This window comes from Lathyrus oleraceus, chromosome 6 (assembly GCF_024323335.1).
Source record: "Lathyrus oleraceus cultivar Zhongwan6 chromosome 6, CAAS_Psat_ZW6_1.0, whole genome shotgun sequence".
In the NCBI taxonomy this organism is placed as follows: domain Eukaryota; kingdom Viridiplantae; phylum Streptophyta; class Magnoliopsida; order Fabales; family Fabaceae; genus Lathyrus; species Lathyrus oleraceus.
The window spans coordinates 118,792,544-118,809,246 of record NC_066584.1 but is presented as its reverse complement, the minus strand read 5'-3'; the positions used below and the strand labels follow the sequence as shown (position 1 = coordinate 118,809,246).

Genomic DNA, 16,703 nt, shown 5'->3' with positions numbered 1-16,703 from the left:
GTTCAACCTTCGTTTACAAAAATTATCAAAGTGTGTTAAAAAACAATTGTGAGCAGAAGGTTTGATGACAAAATATAAAAATTATACTATTTGAAAATTTAATCACGTTAACACTATATCGCTTCAAAAACATCAAAAATGAATGATGAAATACTAGGTATTCAATTGATTCAATTGTGTAATCCACAATGTATGTTTACACAATTATTCAATGTGAAGAGTTCTAATGTCAATTGTTTATCAGAATTTTAATAATCAATTCAAATCAATAAGGTATCTAATTCCAACAAAACCTAATGCTTACTTAATAAATCACTATCAATTTAATCAACGGTAAACCACGCTAGATTTGAAAAATAAATTTTATTTATTGAGAGATTTGGCCCTTAAATGGGCGATAGTGCATAAAGAAGTAATTCCTGTAAGGGAAGATTAATGAAAAGCTAGAAAGATGTAAAATGGAAATAGAAAACAAATTTATCCATGTCCCTATTGAATTCAACACAAGCTACTATCCCTAAGTCTTCGAGGTCACGATACTTCGCTTCTGAAGGTGATGGCTAGATTGATTGCTCTCGTGTGAGTTTCTGTTATAGTGTGACTTAAGTGTTGCAGTCATATACCTTTTGGATATCCCTAATTTTTGCATGGACCTCTCTTTTTGAGGTTTAGTCCATCGGGATGATATACTCTTTTTTGACTAAGCCGCCCTTTAAGTTTTTTAACTTATCGGGTTTTATGTTTTTTATATAAGTCCCTATTTTTTTCTTGCATTACTCTTTCGATTTTTCAATCCATCGAGACACCTTAATTTTTGCCTAAGTCGCCCATTCGGATTTTTGAATTAGCTGACTTTTTATCCTCTTTTTCTAAGCATAGTATTTTTTGACTGCGTCGGAGTTCACTGGTCGTGGTAACTCAGTTCCATCCATGGTTGTGAGAATTAGGGCTCTGCCATAGAAGGTCCTTTCACGATGTATGACCCTTCGTAGTTTGGGTTCCATTTGTCGCGGGGATCTTTATGGATGGGTAATATCTTTCTTAGCACTAAGTATACTTCTTCCAATAGACGAGGACAAACTTTCTTGTCGAACGCTTTCTTGAGCATCCGCTGATATAATTGCACGTGACATACTGCATCCATGCACTTCTCTTTTATAAGGTTTAATTGAGTGAATCTTATTTGTGCCCATTCCGCCTCGTTCAGCTTGGTCTCCATCAAGACTCTTAATGAAGGGATCTCAACTTCAATTGGGAGTACTGCCTCTGTGCCATATACCAAAGAGAAAGGAGTTGCACTTGTTGACGTGTGGACTGAGGTTTTACAACCATGTAGTGCGAAAAAGAGCATCTCGTGCCAATATTTGTAGGTTTTCACCATCTTTTGGATAATCTTCTTGATATTCTTGTTGGTTTCTTCTATAACGCCGTTCATCTTTGGTCGATTGGGTGAAGAGTTATGGTGTTCAATTTTGAAACTCTCGCATAACTCATCCATCACTTTGTTGTTTAGATTCAACCTGTTATCCGTGATGATTTTGTTAGGAACCCCGTAGTGACAAATTATCTCTTTCTTGATGAATTACGAGATCACTTGTCTTATCAAATTGGTGTAGGAGGCAACTTCTACCCATTTGGTGAAGTAATTGATGGCAACTGGAATGAAATAATGTCTATTTGTGGCTTTCGGATTGATCATCCCAATTATATTTATACCCTGATCGGTCACTATTTACACTTAGTTTTCATCATCTATCCAGCATTGAATCTTCAAGAATCGGTAACATTTTGCTCTTTATTTTAGTGATTTCTTAATTTTATTGCATTTTATAAATTTCTGCTTGTTTTATGTTGCATTAGTAGTTCTTCTCTTTTTGTCACATTTTATGCGTTCCTGTGTAGTACTGTTTGGTTTCCAGGTCAAACAACAAGTCCGAAAGTGCGTACCAGAAGAATGGAGGTCAAAGACATCATGCGAAGCGAAAAATGACAAAAACAGGGGGCTGACACCGGTGCCCGTGTCAGCATGTAGAGAAAAGAACCAGTGGAAACCCAGAAAATAGGGGGCTGACACGGGTGCCTGTGTCAGCTGACACGGCCCGTGTCAGCAAGGGATGAAGTGTGGACTTACAGTGAGGCCAACACGGGCAGCCGTGTCACCTGACACGGCCCGTGTTGGCCATTTCGCCCCATTTGCTGATTTTTCATGTTTTAACCCATTTGTACGTCCGGAGGGCAGTTTGGGCATTTCGCAATGTTTTTAGTTGTTTGGAAGCTATTTAGTCTGAATTTTGGCTTAGAGAAAAGGACTTTTTGATCGTAGAAGAAAAGAGACAGAAAGAAGAATCGAGCTTGCAAAGTGTTTCAAGGATAAGAGATCGGAAGAGATTGAAGATCAACCTTCATCAACAACAAATTTGTAATGTCTCTAATTTGTAATTTACTGTCTTTGAATATTTTGAGAAGCTAAACTCCCCAATGCTAGGGGGTGTCCCTGAATTGCTATTGTATGAATACTTTATCTATGTTCTTATAATCATCGATGTTTTCTTAATTCAAATTATTATACAACGCTCTTAATGCTTTATTTTATCGGACAAATGAAATTCTGATCCCTGGTTAAGGTTTAGGTCGGACAAACCGCCTTATCGCTTGTTGTAGAATAAAACCCATGTTTAATCACTTAGGAATGAAGATCAAATTGTGGTCACCGTAAATTCTTGATCAATTACATATTTCATAACAACAATTTGAATAACTAAGGAATTAGGATTGAAATTGACTGTTAATGGTTTTCGGCTAAGGAATTAGAGAAAATAATTCTTGAGAAACGGTTTTGAATTATTACAACATAGATGTGCTATAATATGGAAGAAGTTTATTACAAAGCAATTCATACATCTGGCCCTAGCATGCTTTCTCATATCGGTTAAACAATTTTTATACGCTTAATATTTTTATTTCCGTTCTTATTATTTTTGAAAACACTCATCAAACCCCGTATGTTGTTTTGTTCAATTGAATTATTATAAATATTGGTACTTACTACGCAGTCCTCGAGATCAATACTCGGGATAACTCCCTTTTAATTACTACATTGGTGCAAATAGTACACTTGCTATTTTACCGATCAAGTTTTTGGCGTCGTTGCCGGGGACTGCCAAAAGTATAAATTTAAAAATAATTCAATTGGAATTTTATTGCTCTGCAGCTAAAAAATTTCTTTATTATTGTTTATTCTAATAATTGTCTAATCTGTGTATGCGAGGTAAGGCCTCAGCTGAATTTCTTTTTGACGCAGAACCAGAAAGATTATTGCGTGCAAGACGATGAAAAGCTAGGCTGGAACTTTCAGAAGCAACCCTTATTGTTTCTGAGTCTGAAAAAGAAGAAGTTGTTTCAGTTCATTCGGAAGACTCCGAAGCCGTTTCTGAACCAATGGCTGAAGCTCCACCACCTCCTGCGGAAAGACTTCTGGGTAATTATGGAGGTGCAAATTCTCCTACTGGAAGGTTAACAATTGTGAACCAATCGGTAAATGTTGATCACTTTCAGCTACACCCTTCAACGATTCGTCAACTCGAAAGGAGACCGTTCTCCGGAAAAATCAATGAAGATGCCAACAAGCATTTACAAAGATTTATGACCATGACGACATCGTTAAAAATTGAGGGACACTCAGAGGAAGCTAAAAAGTTGGTGATGTTTCCGTTTACACTATCGGAAGATGTCGAAGATTGGTTTTACTCTTTACCTGCGGGAAGCATAACAGCTTGGCAACAAATAGAGACAACATTTTTGAATGAGTACTTCCCTACTTCTGTGTATATCCACAAGAGATATGATATTGTTAATTTCAAACAGAAGGAAGGAGAGTCACTCGGAGACGCTTACAAGAGGTTCAAGCGATTGTTAGTTGCATGCCCTACTCATAACATGGATGCAACTGAACAGATGCAAAATTTTGTGAATGGGCTTAGAATGAAGACTAAGCAACTCATAGACACAGCTGCCGGTGGCTCAACAAATTTTACAACAGCCACTGGAATAAAGAAAATCATTGAAGCCATTGCAACAAATGAGCATCTGGAACTCTATGACCGCAGTGTAAGTCAACCTGAAGGTATCATTGATCTCAAGCTAGCAAATCCAGTGGTGAAGATGGAAGATCAAATAACAGCTGAAGTAGAGAGAAGACTCAAGAAAATGACTCTTGACACTCAAACGGAGGCACGAGTGCAACCAGTCCAACCTATTCAAGTTGTTAGTTGTGAAATTTGCGAAGGACCTCACTTCACCATGCATTGTGTGGCAACTGCACAACAGGTAGAAGAGATTAATTTTCTGAAGCAGAACAATCCTTACTCCAATACGTATAATCCTGGATGATAAAATCATCCAAATTTTTCCTGGAAGGACCAGCAAGGAAATGCTCAGAAGCAAGCACCCACCCAGTATCTAAGCCAACCACAACAACAGTATCGACCACAACAACAACAACCTTACCAGCAACAGCAGTTTCACCAATCCCAACAACAATTTCAACAACAGGTACCAAGAAAAACAGATTGGGAAATTGCCATTGAAAAAATGGCAGCTCAAAGTTCACAATTTCAAGAGGAGACTAGAAGTAATCTGAGAAACACTGGTGCTTCAATAAAAAATCTGGAAGTGCAAATGAGTCAGATTGCTCAACAACTCGCAGGTTCGCAAACACAGGTGCATTACCGAGTGCTACAGTTACAAATCCACGAGAGCATAATAATGTGAGTGCGGTAACCACAAGGAGTGGTAAGGCAAAATAAGTCCCTGAAAAAGATGATGATCAAGAAGACCAATTGCTTGAAGTTGATTTGGAGATAAAAGAAAATGAGGTTGTTAGTGAAGAGGTGACGGTACCTAAACTAGTGGTTAAAGAAAAAGTTAGTGAATCAAAGTCGGTTGTCAAACTCCTTTTCCCCATAAGAAATAAGAAGAAAAAGCAACATGAGAAGAACTTCGTGAAATTCTTGGAGATGTTCAAAAAGCTTGAGATTAACATTCCGTTCTTGGAGGCACTTGAGCAAATGCCCTCTTATGCTAAATTCATGAAGGATATTATTTCAAAAAGGAGGAGCACTGACACTGACTCTATTGTACTAACCGAAACTTGTAGTGCTATTTTGCAGGGTATGAAGATTCCGGTAAAGAAAAAAGATCGAGGATCGGTAACTATCCCTTGCACTATCGGGGATAGATCTTTCAAAAAGGCCTTTATAGACTTGGGGGCAAGTGTGAGTCTCATGCTGTTATCCATCTACAAGAGGTTAGGGATTGGAAAAGTGCAGGATACCAGAATGACACTTCAATTTGCTGACCACTCTATGAAGAGACCTTATGGAGTGGTGAAAGATGTTCTTGTGAAGATTGATAAGTTTGTGTTTCCGGTAGACTTTGTGATCTTAGAAATGCCGGAAGATAAAGAGATACCACTCATTCTTGGTAGACCATTTTTGGAGACTGGGAGATGTTTAATAGATATAGAAGAGGGCACTGTCGCATCGCGCGAAAAACCGGCGGGAAAAGAAGAAACAACAGAGCCGCCACCGTGCGTTATTTATCCCAAAAGAGGGAAAGGAAACGCTCAGAGTAAACCTGGGAAAGAACATGGTCTCGCGACCAAAGAGTATGGGTTCGGGAGTCAGTTATGCGAAGGGAAGGTATTAGCACCCCTACACATCCGTAGTACTCTACGGGATCCACGCACACTAGAAAGGAAATTGGTTGCTAAACACTGCTCAAATATTCACACACACACTGGCTGAAAGAAAGGAAAGAAACTGACTGAAACTGAACTCGGCAGGATGTCGCATCCTGGGCCTACTTAGTCTATCGGGCATAGACATCAGAGTCCAAGTAGTTCGGACTGGGGAGACAAAACATGCTCGCTAGGATATCGCATCCTATGCATACGTATCTTCTCGGACGAGAGAAGAATCAGAGCATTCGTAGCTCGGCTGACACGCACACAAACAAAACAAAACAAAGGCAAACGTGGAGCCTGAATGCCAATCACTGGACTTACATCAGCATCCGAACCAAAACACACCCACACTGGAACCCGAATGCCACTCGATGGTCTTACATCAGCTTCCAAGCACACAACAACACAAAACAAAGACACAGGCGCCCGGAGAGATCAGCTCATCTCCTGCCTACGTACCTCATCTGGTATGAGGATCAGGGCGACGTAGTTCCCCTACGCAGGGACAAAAGATCTAGCCTAACCAGATAACAGAGGGAGACACAACTAGGGAGACTACGACTCGAGCCTAGATGTTATCATGCAAATCATCCCTAAGTTATGGTTTCTAGCTAAATGGCACAAGGGCCAACCTATCCTAAGTATGGCTCACACAGGAAGCAAGCCACACACATACTTAACTTGCACAGGAAGCAAGCCAAGCAAAACCTAACTTGCACAGGAAGCAAGTCTAAACTAATCCTAACTTGCACAGGAAGCAAGTCAAACAATCCTATCTTGCACAGGAAGCAAGTCAAACAATCCTACAAGCACAGATAGCACACGCTATACACAAACAAGTGGCTCAAACAAGGGTTAGGTTTTAGTCAAGGGGTCATATCAACCTCGACAAACAAACCTCTGGAACTGGGTGAATGTTGCTCTTAACCTTGCCATTGAGGGGCTAAGGTGAAGCAGATGAAAGGATGAAGTGAGGATGAGACCTCACAGCTCTTATCCCTGGCCTGGGAGAGCTCAAGACAAGAATGTGTGGGTTCAGAAAGTGGGAACCCTTCTACACATTTAAAACTGACTCAACTGTACAGTTGTACAAGATCTTGGGTTTGTATCCGCAATGCATCAACACAGTGGTGTGAGCAAGGCAGATGACACACTGAATAGTGGGGGATAGATTGCATATCCCTACCTTCCACCAACTGCCTCTTCACTTAGGAGGACTTTGACTCTATGCAGGGACAAAAGTAAACATCCACAAACATTGCCTCTTAAGGAGGACTTCAGACAGTTGCCTGGCCAAGTAACAGGCCAGGTCTTCCAGACTACATGAAGTAAAAGAGACATACCTCAATGCAAATTGCTTATACAAGCAAAGCAAAGCAAAAAGTTCACAAGGAACTAAGCAACTAAAGCACCTGAAACAGTCAAGCAGATGTTAGCATACAACTTCAAACAAAACAAACAGAAACAGACAACAACAGTCCATTAAAGGCACATGGATGTGCAGGGCACAAGGCTTTAGGGCATGTGAGCCAAGCCACCTACAAAACAAAGAGGTTAGGCAATGATACTTGGGTAAGCTCAATCAAAAGAATTGGTCTTAATGGCCATTTGATGGTCAACCTGAAATCACAAGCTCAAAGGTGAGTAACAGGACCACTAGGGCAAGCCTAGGGTCAAAAGTGAATGAGAAAGTCAAAACAGCAAGGGTTAGGTATCCAAAATCATGTTCAAACAATTAGGAAACAAAACCAATTGGATTCACATTCATATCAATCACTATCATCATTTCATGAACCATTTAGGTCAAAACATGGCAACCAGAAGCTCATAGAAGTCAACAGCAAGACTTATCTCAAAAGCAATCTAAACATTTCCAAAAATCACCAAATAAATCATGATCAAACCTAACACATAGCACGGTAAGCATGTCAAATTTCATCCCATTTGGACAAGTGGAAGGCAGTCAATGAAAATCAGAAAGTCAAGGCACATTTGTACATGCTCAAGGAAGTCAAACAAACATGCATCAACTTAGAAAAATCATAAGTCAAGAATGGTGTATGATAAATGAATGGGATCAAAACCATGGTGAAGATGAGGATGTCTAGTTATCTCATGTAAAATTTCATGTCCATCTAATGAAGTATGAGAATTTCACAAATGAAATGGGAGCATGTGTCACACAAGGGCAACATTTGACTAGGCAGAGAGGGAAAATCTCAAACAAATGGAAAATAGTTCAATTAAATCCAAGGAAAATCACAAGTAAACTAGACATACAAGAGTAGGCTCATGCAAAATTTGGGGTCATTTGGATGTAAGGAAGTATGTGAACAAAAATTGTGAAAGTGTATGTTATCCATGTAGCAACAAATGTAACACATGACTTCAAAAAATCATAACTCTCAATCCACAAATGATAAATGCACAAACTTTATATGGAAATGAAGGTCAATGTGTCTAGTTTCACCACAAAAAATTTCAAGCTCATTGGATGCAATATGACAATTTCACAAAAGGAATGGCACAATGTATCATTTTGGCATACATGTCAAGAAAATAATTATCATTAAAAATCCAGCCAATGGAAAAATAATTAAAAATCACAATTAAATGAAGGACACATTCATGAATATGAGGAAAAAATTTCAAGTTTTTTGGATAAAAATTGAATTGAAAAAGGAATTGTTTAAGTTGAGTGAATAATGGATGAAATATGAACATGAAAGCATGGCAAATTGGTCAACAAGGAGTCAACCGGTGGCATTGTTGTAATTCTGCAGTCACTTATTGAAGTGCTGCGTTTTGGCCCTACAAAACGAAATGTTTTGATTGGCTCTCAGCCAATCAAACAGTAACCCGGCCAATAACATTCAAATTTTCTGAGTTTTCTAAACCCTAGGGTTTAAGCATGGCTTGGCAACTTCAAACTCATGTTTATGAACAACAATCACAGCATCAAAGATTAATCATGGCACGGAACAACATCATTGGGCATACAATAACCAACATTAGAACAAGCATACTCATGGAAAAATCTGGGGAGAATTCTGTTCTATGGTTTTAGAAACAACAGCATTCAACAATCATCATCATGTAATCATCCATTGATATTCTATCATGGCAAACCATATGGCAGCTACACAACATCATTATGCAACATTAACTAACAACAGACCAAACAAAATCTTGAGAAAATTCTGGATGGAAGTTAAAGTTGTGAAAACAACAGCAAGCATCATCATCTCTAATAAACAAAATTTGAAACAAGGCATCATTCAAAAGCAGGGCATTAGACATGAAGTTGTCATACAACCAGAACAAAAGTAGCAGCCAATACACATGCATCTATGAAGCTGGATTTCCTGCTGGAAATAATGACAGAGTTCGTCATAGCAGGGTTTAGCAGCATGGTTTATGTTCCAACTTCATGGTTCATCAACCAATCGAAATCAAACAATCATGGGAATGAGACAATAATGATCATGCAACAACAGTCAAACAAATACCCTAAACACAATCCATGTAAATGTGCTGGAAAAACAAATAGGGTTCATAACAGCAGCTTGCCTTCATCATCAACATGAACTCAAAAATTCGAAATAACCAGAAACAAGAGATAAGCATATCAATGTGATCCTCATGCATCATACATACCTAATCAAGTCATAATTTTCATGGAAACCCCAGCATCACAGCAAATCGAAGAAAAATACATTTAAGCATGAAAAATGAAATCCTTATTTCTTTCAGCATAGTTGATCATTTCAAGCAAACTAATGTTCATTGGAATCAGCATACAACAAACTATCTAAAACATATCATGGCATGGTAAAAGGAGGAGGTCGATTCACTTACTTATTTTTGAAGAAAATATGAAACAGTGTTGCTTTGATTGGTTCGAGCTCAAACAATTGCTTCTTTTGGCCTTGCAATGATGGAGAATGAAGTATGTTAGCTCAGCACCTCTTGAAAACTTCCAACACTTGACCTTGAGTTTTGACAGCTTTTGTGTAAAATGTCAAGATGAGCTTGAGGGAATTGTCAAGTTATGTTGGTTTTGTTGTGGCTAGCAGGGTTCATCATGACAGGAAAGTGCAGTTTGGATTGAGAAATAGAAGTGCCAAGCCAAGTCAAATGGATGTGTGAAGCTCTTGGTCTTGTTGGTTTTGTTGCTCAAGTCTGCTGTGGGATGTTGCTGCTGTCTTGACTGTGACAACCCAAGCCAGGCTTTTGTTCTTTGTGTGTTCAGAAGTGGTGAGAAGCAATGGCAGGTTTAAGTTCTTTTTTTTGGAAGTTTGGAATGATTTTGTAGATGCAAGTGAGAGGGATTTGTTTTAGGATGAAGGAAACATGCTTCTACTGTTGGATGGATGCTTTTGGTTTTAAGCTTTGACAGCAAATTTGAAAATGCAAGAAAGTGAATTTGAATGAATGAAGCTCCATTGGTTTTTCTCTGCTGTGCTGCTGCTATATGTTTTCTGCTGTTTTGGTTGCTAGTTCTGCAATGTGTTTTGTTCCTTTGAGCTTTAAAGGTTTTTTGAGATGCACTGCAGGGATGTCTCTAGAATATGAGAACCATTTTTCTAAGTGTTGTTGGTTTTGTGATGACAGGGAGAAAAATGATGGAAATGGTGTTAAGCTAGCTTAGGTCATTGTGTTTTTGTGGACAAGGTCTTTTGAGTTTGGCCAAAGCAACATTCAAATGTGACTTGGAAATTGTCTTGAAAAGTGCAAGGAGAGCTTTTTGGAGAGTGAGTATTAGTGTATGTGTGAGTTGGTTGCAGATGTTATGCCATGCCTTGCTGCTGGTTTCATGGCAGGGTTTTTGTTTTGGCAATTTTGACAGCCCTCTGGTCGAATGGCTCAGGATGCATTTCTACAATATGAAGTTTTTGTTATGCAGCAGTTTGGTCTTCCAAAATGATAGAAAAAACTCCCATTCCTAAAACCTGCTTGTTGATATCGTACCAGTCTAGTATGGAAGTCTTGTTTTGAGAAAATGCCAAGGTTTTCTATCTCCTGCTGCAGTATTGTGTGCTTGTGTGTTGCAGATTAGCAGGGCCTATGAGATGGTGCTTTTTTGGAGTCAGTTGTCTTTTGCTACTGCTAATGCTATTCCTTTGACAGCAGAAAAAGACAGTACAAGCATGGCCTGGAGGTATGGCTGTCCTACTGGTTTTGATGACAGGACAAAATGAGGTCCTTTTGCCTGCTGCTAGATTACTTCCCTTGCTGTTACTGCCAATGGTTGTTTTATGACAGGAAAATACACCCCTAAAATGCTGTTGAGTCTTGTGGTTTTAGGCTGCTGCAGCAGGTTTTTTTTAGTTTTGAGCAATTGCTAAAGTTTCTTTTTGCCTGCTGCAGTGTTGTGACAGAAAAAATGGCCAAGGGTTTTGGTTTTGGTGCTTTTTGTTCTTGACAGAAGAAACAAAGTGAGGGCCTGCTCTATGTCATTTTTTTTGGGCAGAAAGGGTGAGATGCACATAGCAGGGTGAGGGCAAGGTGAATGAAAGATTGGTTGGCTTGCTCCCTGCTTCCAATGCTGCTATTAGTGACAGAAAATCATGCCATGCCCTGCTGTTGGATAGTACCAATTAAGGTGTGGAAACATGGATCAATGGTTGCTTTGTACTCATTTTCCAAAATTCAAGTAAACAAACATGGCCATATGTACTATTGGAGTATGGCTGCACTACAAGGCCTCAAAAGTGACAGAAGAATGATCAAAAAATGCTGCATAATTGCTGTCCTCTTGAGGTACAAGGCAAGCCATGGACAAGTATGGTGCAAGTATGGTTAAATGGTACTTTTCTTACAATTCAAGCAACCAAGCAAGATTCACATGTTCTGCATAATTTGGCTTTGCAAACACACTTAAAATGATATTTATGAGCTGTTCCAATTGGCCAAATGTTGAAAAAATGCTTGAGTCAAAAAGTCAACTCTTGGTCAAACTTTGAATTTAAATGAAAAAGGTCCAAAAATGCCATTTTGATTGGTAAGGTTTTAGGTCATGAAATTTATATTTTGGAAAGAGGATGAAAAATGTGGTTTGTAGGAAAAAACCCCACCAAATTTGGCCAAACGGTTTGGGAGATATGGCCCTTTGAAGTTCAAGATTTTCTGAAATCGATTCGATCATAACTTGCCAACCACACATGGGAATTGAGAGTTCTAGGACTTTTTGGAAATGGGAGAACACGATCTTCAACTTTCATGTTGGGCAAAAATTCATTTGAGGCTTATATCATGATGTAAGTTTGAGGATCAAAACTTTCCATTTATGGTAAGTTTCAGTTACAGGCCCAGTTTCCGTTTTGGGAAATTCATGATCTGGCTTCAAATTCTTCCATGATGGTGTTTGGCATGATGTATGATGACTTTTTGGACATGAATGAACTCTCACAAACCAATTCCAATCATCAAATCATTGATTAAATGGACAGTTGACCAACAGTTGACTTTTAGGGTTTCTGACTGATTATGCATTGACTGATGAATTCCAAACCCTAATTCCTTGAGAATTTGACTTCAAATGATGTCCCAAGTTGTATGAACTCTTGATTATTGACCATGGTGCCCAAATTCCACAAGAATGACCACCATCCACTGCTTTGACTGACAGTTGACTTTCTTAGGGTTTTTGACTGTCTGGGCATGAACTGCTGACCTCTGAGCCCTTAACCCTTGACCAAAATACTTCAAATAGACCTCTAAGCCATGTGAACTTGTTGGACAAACCCCAAGGCCTTGATTCAATGAGAAATTCCTTTGACCTAATTCCTTGACTGTCTTGCACTTGAAGCAACTGAAGCAATGCAAATGTTATGCAATGGATCATGATATGCTATGACCTAATATGAAAATGTATGTATAATGGTAGGTGCAAATTTGAGGTGCTACAGGCACTATGACTCTAAAAGTTTATGATGAAGAGTTAAAAATTGATGTGCGTAACACCATGAAATAAAAAGATGATGTGGCCACCAGTCAACACATAAAGGTGATTGATCAAATGGTTCTGAAAGAAAATCCTCTAGGTGAACAAAAATTGCCCTTGGAGAGAGTTCTAAGTCTATCAATCTCGGAAGACACTCAAGAAGTTGATGAAAAGGTAAGGGAAGTGTTAACTATGATGGCAACACAACCGCCCTTTAAGGGATCCTGATCACTCCGATGGGAAAACTTAAGGGAACCCCAAGTTGAGGAAAAGAAAGATGAGACCAAGAAAGTGGCTGAGCTGAAACAATTGCCTGAAAATCTCAAGTATGTTTTTCTAGATCCCGAAAGGAAATGCCCGACTATTATAAGCTCTAATCTAGAGGTTTCTCAAGAAGACAAGCTTGTCAAGGTTTTGAAGAAGCACAAAAGTGCAATGGGATGGGAGATAGAAGACTTGAAGGGAATTAGCCCTACGGTGTGTATGCATAAAATTCTCATAGAGGATGGTCACAAACCAGTGGTGCAACCACAAAGAAGACTAAATCCCGTAATGAAGGAAGTGGTTAGGAAAGAGGTTGTTAAACTATTAGATACTGGGTTAATTTATCCCATATCCGATAGCTCTTGGGTGAGTCCTGTTCATGTGGTCCCGAAGAAAGGAGGGACTACAGTTATAAGGAATGAGAAAAATGAGTTACTTCCTACAAGGACGGTCACTGGGTGGCGTGTGTGCATCGACTACAGGAGGTTGAATTTGGCGACCAAAAAGGATCATTTTCCGTTACCATTCATTGATCAGATGTTGGAAAGGTTGGCAGGTCATGAGTACTATTGTTTCCTTGATGGATACTCTGGATACAATCAGATAGCGGTTGCACCAGAAGATCAAGAGAAGACAGCTTTTACATGCCCCTATGGTATTTTTGCTTACAGAAGAATGACATTCGGGTTATGTAATGCACCAGCCACATTTCAAAGATGCATGACCTCCATTTTTACGGACATGCTCAAAAAGCATATGGAGGTCTTCATGGATGACTTCTCGGTATTTGGTTTTTCTTTTGATAATTGTTTAACTAACCTTTCCCTTGTGTTAGAAAGATGCCAACAGACCAATCTGATTCTCAACTGGGAGAAGTGTCACTTCATGGTGCGAGAAGGAATAGTCTTGGGTCACAAAATCTCTCACAAAGGGATAGAAGTGGACCAAGCCAAGATTGAGGTAATAGAAAAGCTACCACCACCTATGAACGAAGAAGGTATAAGAAGTTTCTTAGGACATGCGGGGTTCTACCGCAGGTTCATACGAGATTTTTCCAAGATAGCTAAACCCTTAACTACCCTGTTGGTTAAGGACAAGGCTTTCATTTTTGATAAAGATTGTGTCGTTGCTTTTGAAACTATAAAAAATAAATTGGTGACGGCACCTATTGTCATTGCTCCTGATTGGTCTCTACCTTTTGAGATCATGTTTGATGCGAGTGACATTGCTGTAGGAGCAGTTCTTGGGCAACATAGAGATAAACTGTTGCATGTCATATATTATGCGAGTCATGTGTTGAACCCTGCACAGATGAATTACGCGACTACCGAAAAGGAGTTGCTATCTGTGGTCTATGCCTTTGATAAATTCAGGCAATATCTGTTGGGTTCTAGAGTCATTGTTTATACTGACCATGCTGCTTTGAAGTATTTATTTGCTAAGCAGGACTCTAAGCCAAGACTGTTGCGATGGATCCTGCTACTCCAAGAGTTTGATGTGGAAATTCGCGACAAAAGAGGGTGTGGAAATACTGTGGCAGATCACCTCTCCCGGATGTCCCCCATAGATGAGAATAAGGAAAAACGTCCAATAAAGGATGAGTTTGCTGACGAACACATCCTTGTTGTTATTGGATTACCTTGGTTCGCAGACTACGTGAACTATCTAGTAGGCGGGGTGATCCCGAGTGAATTTGACTCTAACCGTAAGAAAAAGTTTGTTCATGATTGCAGGTTCTATTTGTGGGATGACCCGTTCTTGTACAAGAAGGGAGTAGACGGGTTGGTCAGAAGATGTGTTCCCAAAGAAGAATAGAGGGATGTTCTAAAAGCTTGTCATGATTCTGACTATGGTGGACACTTCAGTGGTGATAGAACCGCTGCCAAAGTCCTCCAGTCAGGCTTATACTGGCCGACACTTTTCAAAGATGCTCAGCAAGTAATCAAAGAGTGCGATAAGTGTCAAAGGATGGGAAACATTTCGAAAAGAAATCAGATGCCGCAAAACCCCATGCTGGAAGTTGAACTCTTCGATGTTTGGGGTATTAACTTTATGGGACCGTTTCCTCCTTCATTTGGAAAGAATTACATTTTGGTGGCGGTGGATTATGTATCCAAGTGGGTAGAAGCAGTTGCTCTACCAACAAATGATGCAAAAGTTGTGGTAAAGTTTCTGAAAGAAAACATATTTGTCAAGTTTGGAGTGCCAAGAGCTCTAATAAGTGATGAAGGAACTCACTTCTTAAATCACCTAATGGAGAAGCTACTCTTGAAGTATAATGTAAAACATCGGATAGCCACTCCGTACCACCCGCAAACAAGTGGTCAAGTTGAAGTGTCAAATAGGAAGCTGAAATAAATCCTAGAGAAGACGGTTAATGCTTCTCGCAAGGATTGGGCGAGTAAACTTGATGATGCGCTTTGGGCATATCGAACTGCTTTCAATACACCGATCGGTATGTCCCCATATCAATTGGTATATGGTAAGGCATGTCACCTACCCTTGGAACTTGAACACAAAGCTTTGTGGGCTTCAAAATTCCCTAGCTTGGATCTTTTGAAAGCGGGAGAATCCCGAATCCTTCAACTCCATGAGTTAGAAGAATTTAGGAACCGGGCATATGAAAATTCAAAAATCTGCAAAGATCAAACTAAGAAATGGCATGATAGAAGAATACAAAGGAAGGAATTCTAGGAAGGACAGATGGTACTATTGTTTAATTCAAGGATGAAGTTGTTCTTTGGAAAACTGAGGTCGAAATGGTCGGGTCCATTTGTGGTGCACAAGGTATATCCCCACGGAGCAGTTGAAATAAAAAATCCATCCAATGGGGACATTTTTAAAGTGAATGGCCAGAGATTGAAGCCTTAAAATATGGGGCAAGAAGTGGGCCAAATTGATGTTATTCATCTTGTCTGATAAGACCCTCAACCGTCGAGCCAAGCGACGTTAAACGAAGCGTTACGTGGGAGGCAACCCACCCTTTTGAATCTAATTATTCTCTTTGTTTGGTTGTGTGTTATTTACTTGCAGGTGTGAATAGTGTTTGCTAAAGGAGTTAAAGATAACGGTCGCAAAAAGTCTCTGAAAACTCGGAAGCAGAAGCCGGGCACAACTCGAGAAAGGAAACCAAGGAAAATGAGAAATCAGGGAGCTGACATGAGCGCCCGTGTCAGCTGACACGGCCCGTGTCAGGATATGCCAAGGAAGGGTCAAAAATTGGATTTCATGGGGCCTGACACGGGTGCCCGTGTCAGGTGACACGGCCCATGGCAGCCCCTGCGTGGAATAAGCTGAAAAAAGCGCTTTTTGGACGGACACGGCCCGTGTCCTTGGATAGTGTTGCACTGACACGGTCGCCCGTGTCAGCTGACACGACCATGTAAGCTAGCGCAGTGGTGAATTTTTTTAAAAAATATGATCGTTGGAGCATGGTCCCGCCTCCGAATTTCACCATATAAACTCACTTTATCCCCCATTCTCTCTTCATTTACCCCATATCCTTCATATTCTCTAACCTCCATCTCTCTTTCTCTCAAAACTACCTAAAAACCTCCATCTTTCTCACTTAAAGCTCTCTACTTTCACCTCATATCTCCATCATTTCTCCATCCGTCTTCACAAAAGTTCTACCATTCTCCATCCTCGACTTTCCTACGGTAATATTTCCGCCTAATTTCTCTTTTCAATTTCTTGTTTCTTTTTGTTGTGTGCAGGTACGAATATGTCTCGCCGTGTAGAGAAAAGCAA

At 39.8% G+C, this 16,703-nt stretch overlaps 1 protein-coding gene across 1 annotated transcript; it reads left to right on the top strand.

Moving 5' to 3' along the window:
• The first annotated feature begins 3,438 nt into the window (after nucleotides 1–3,438).
• LOC127094341 (uncharacterized) lies at nucleotides 3,439–11,168 on the top strand. Its single transcript, XM_051033184.1, has 6 exons — nucleotides 3,439–3,911; nucleotides 4,107–4,326; nucleotides 4,417–4,705; nucleotides 4,819–5,207; nucleotides 10,798–10,904; nucleotides 11,114–11,168. The coding sequence occupies exons 1-6, from the start codon at nucleotides 3,439–3,441 to the stop codon at nucleotides 11,166–11,168; spliced, it is 1,533 nt and encodes a 510-aa protein (XP_050889141.1).
• Nucleotides 11,169–16,703: the final 5,535 nt, after the last annotated feature.

What these genes read in the sequence shown, in the direction of transcription:
- LOC127094341 (XM_051033184.1), top strand. Translation starts at nt 3,439, where the DNA reads ATGGCTGAAGCTCCACCACCTCCTGCGGAAAGACTTCTGGGTAATTAT. An exon ending in GATTGCTCAACAACTCGCAG is followed by an intron (nt 4,706 to 4,818) that starts GTTCGCAAACAC and finishes TCCCTGAAAAAG; the next exon opens with ATGATGATCAAGAAGACCAA. An exon ending in AGTACAAGCATGGCCTGGAG is followed by an intron (nt 10,905 to 11,113) that starts GTATGGCTGTCC and finishes TGCCTGCTGCAG; the next exon opens with TGTTGTGACAGAAAAAATGG.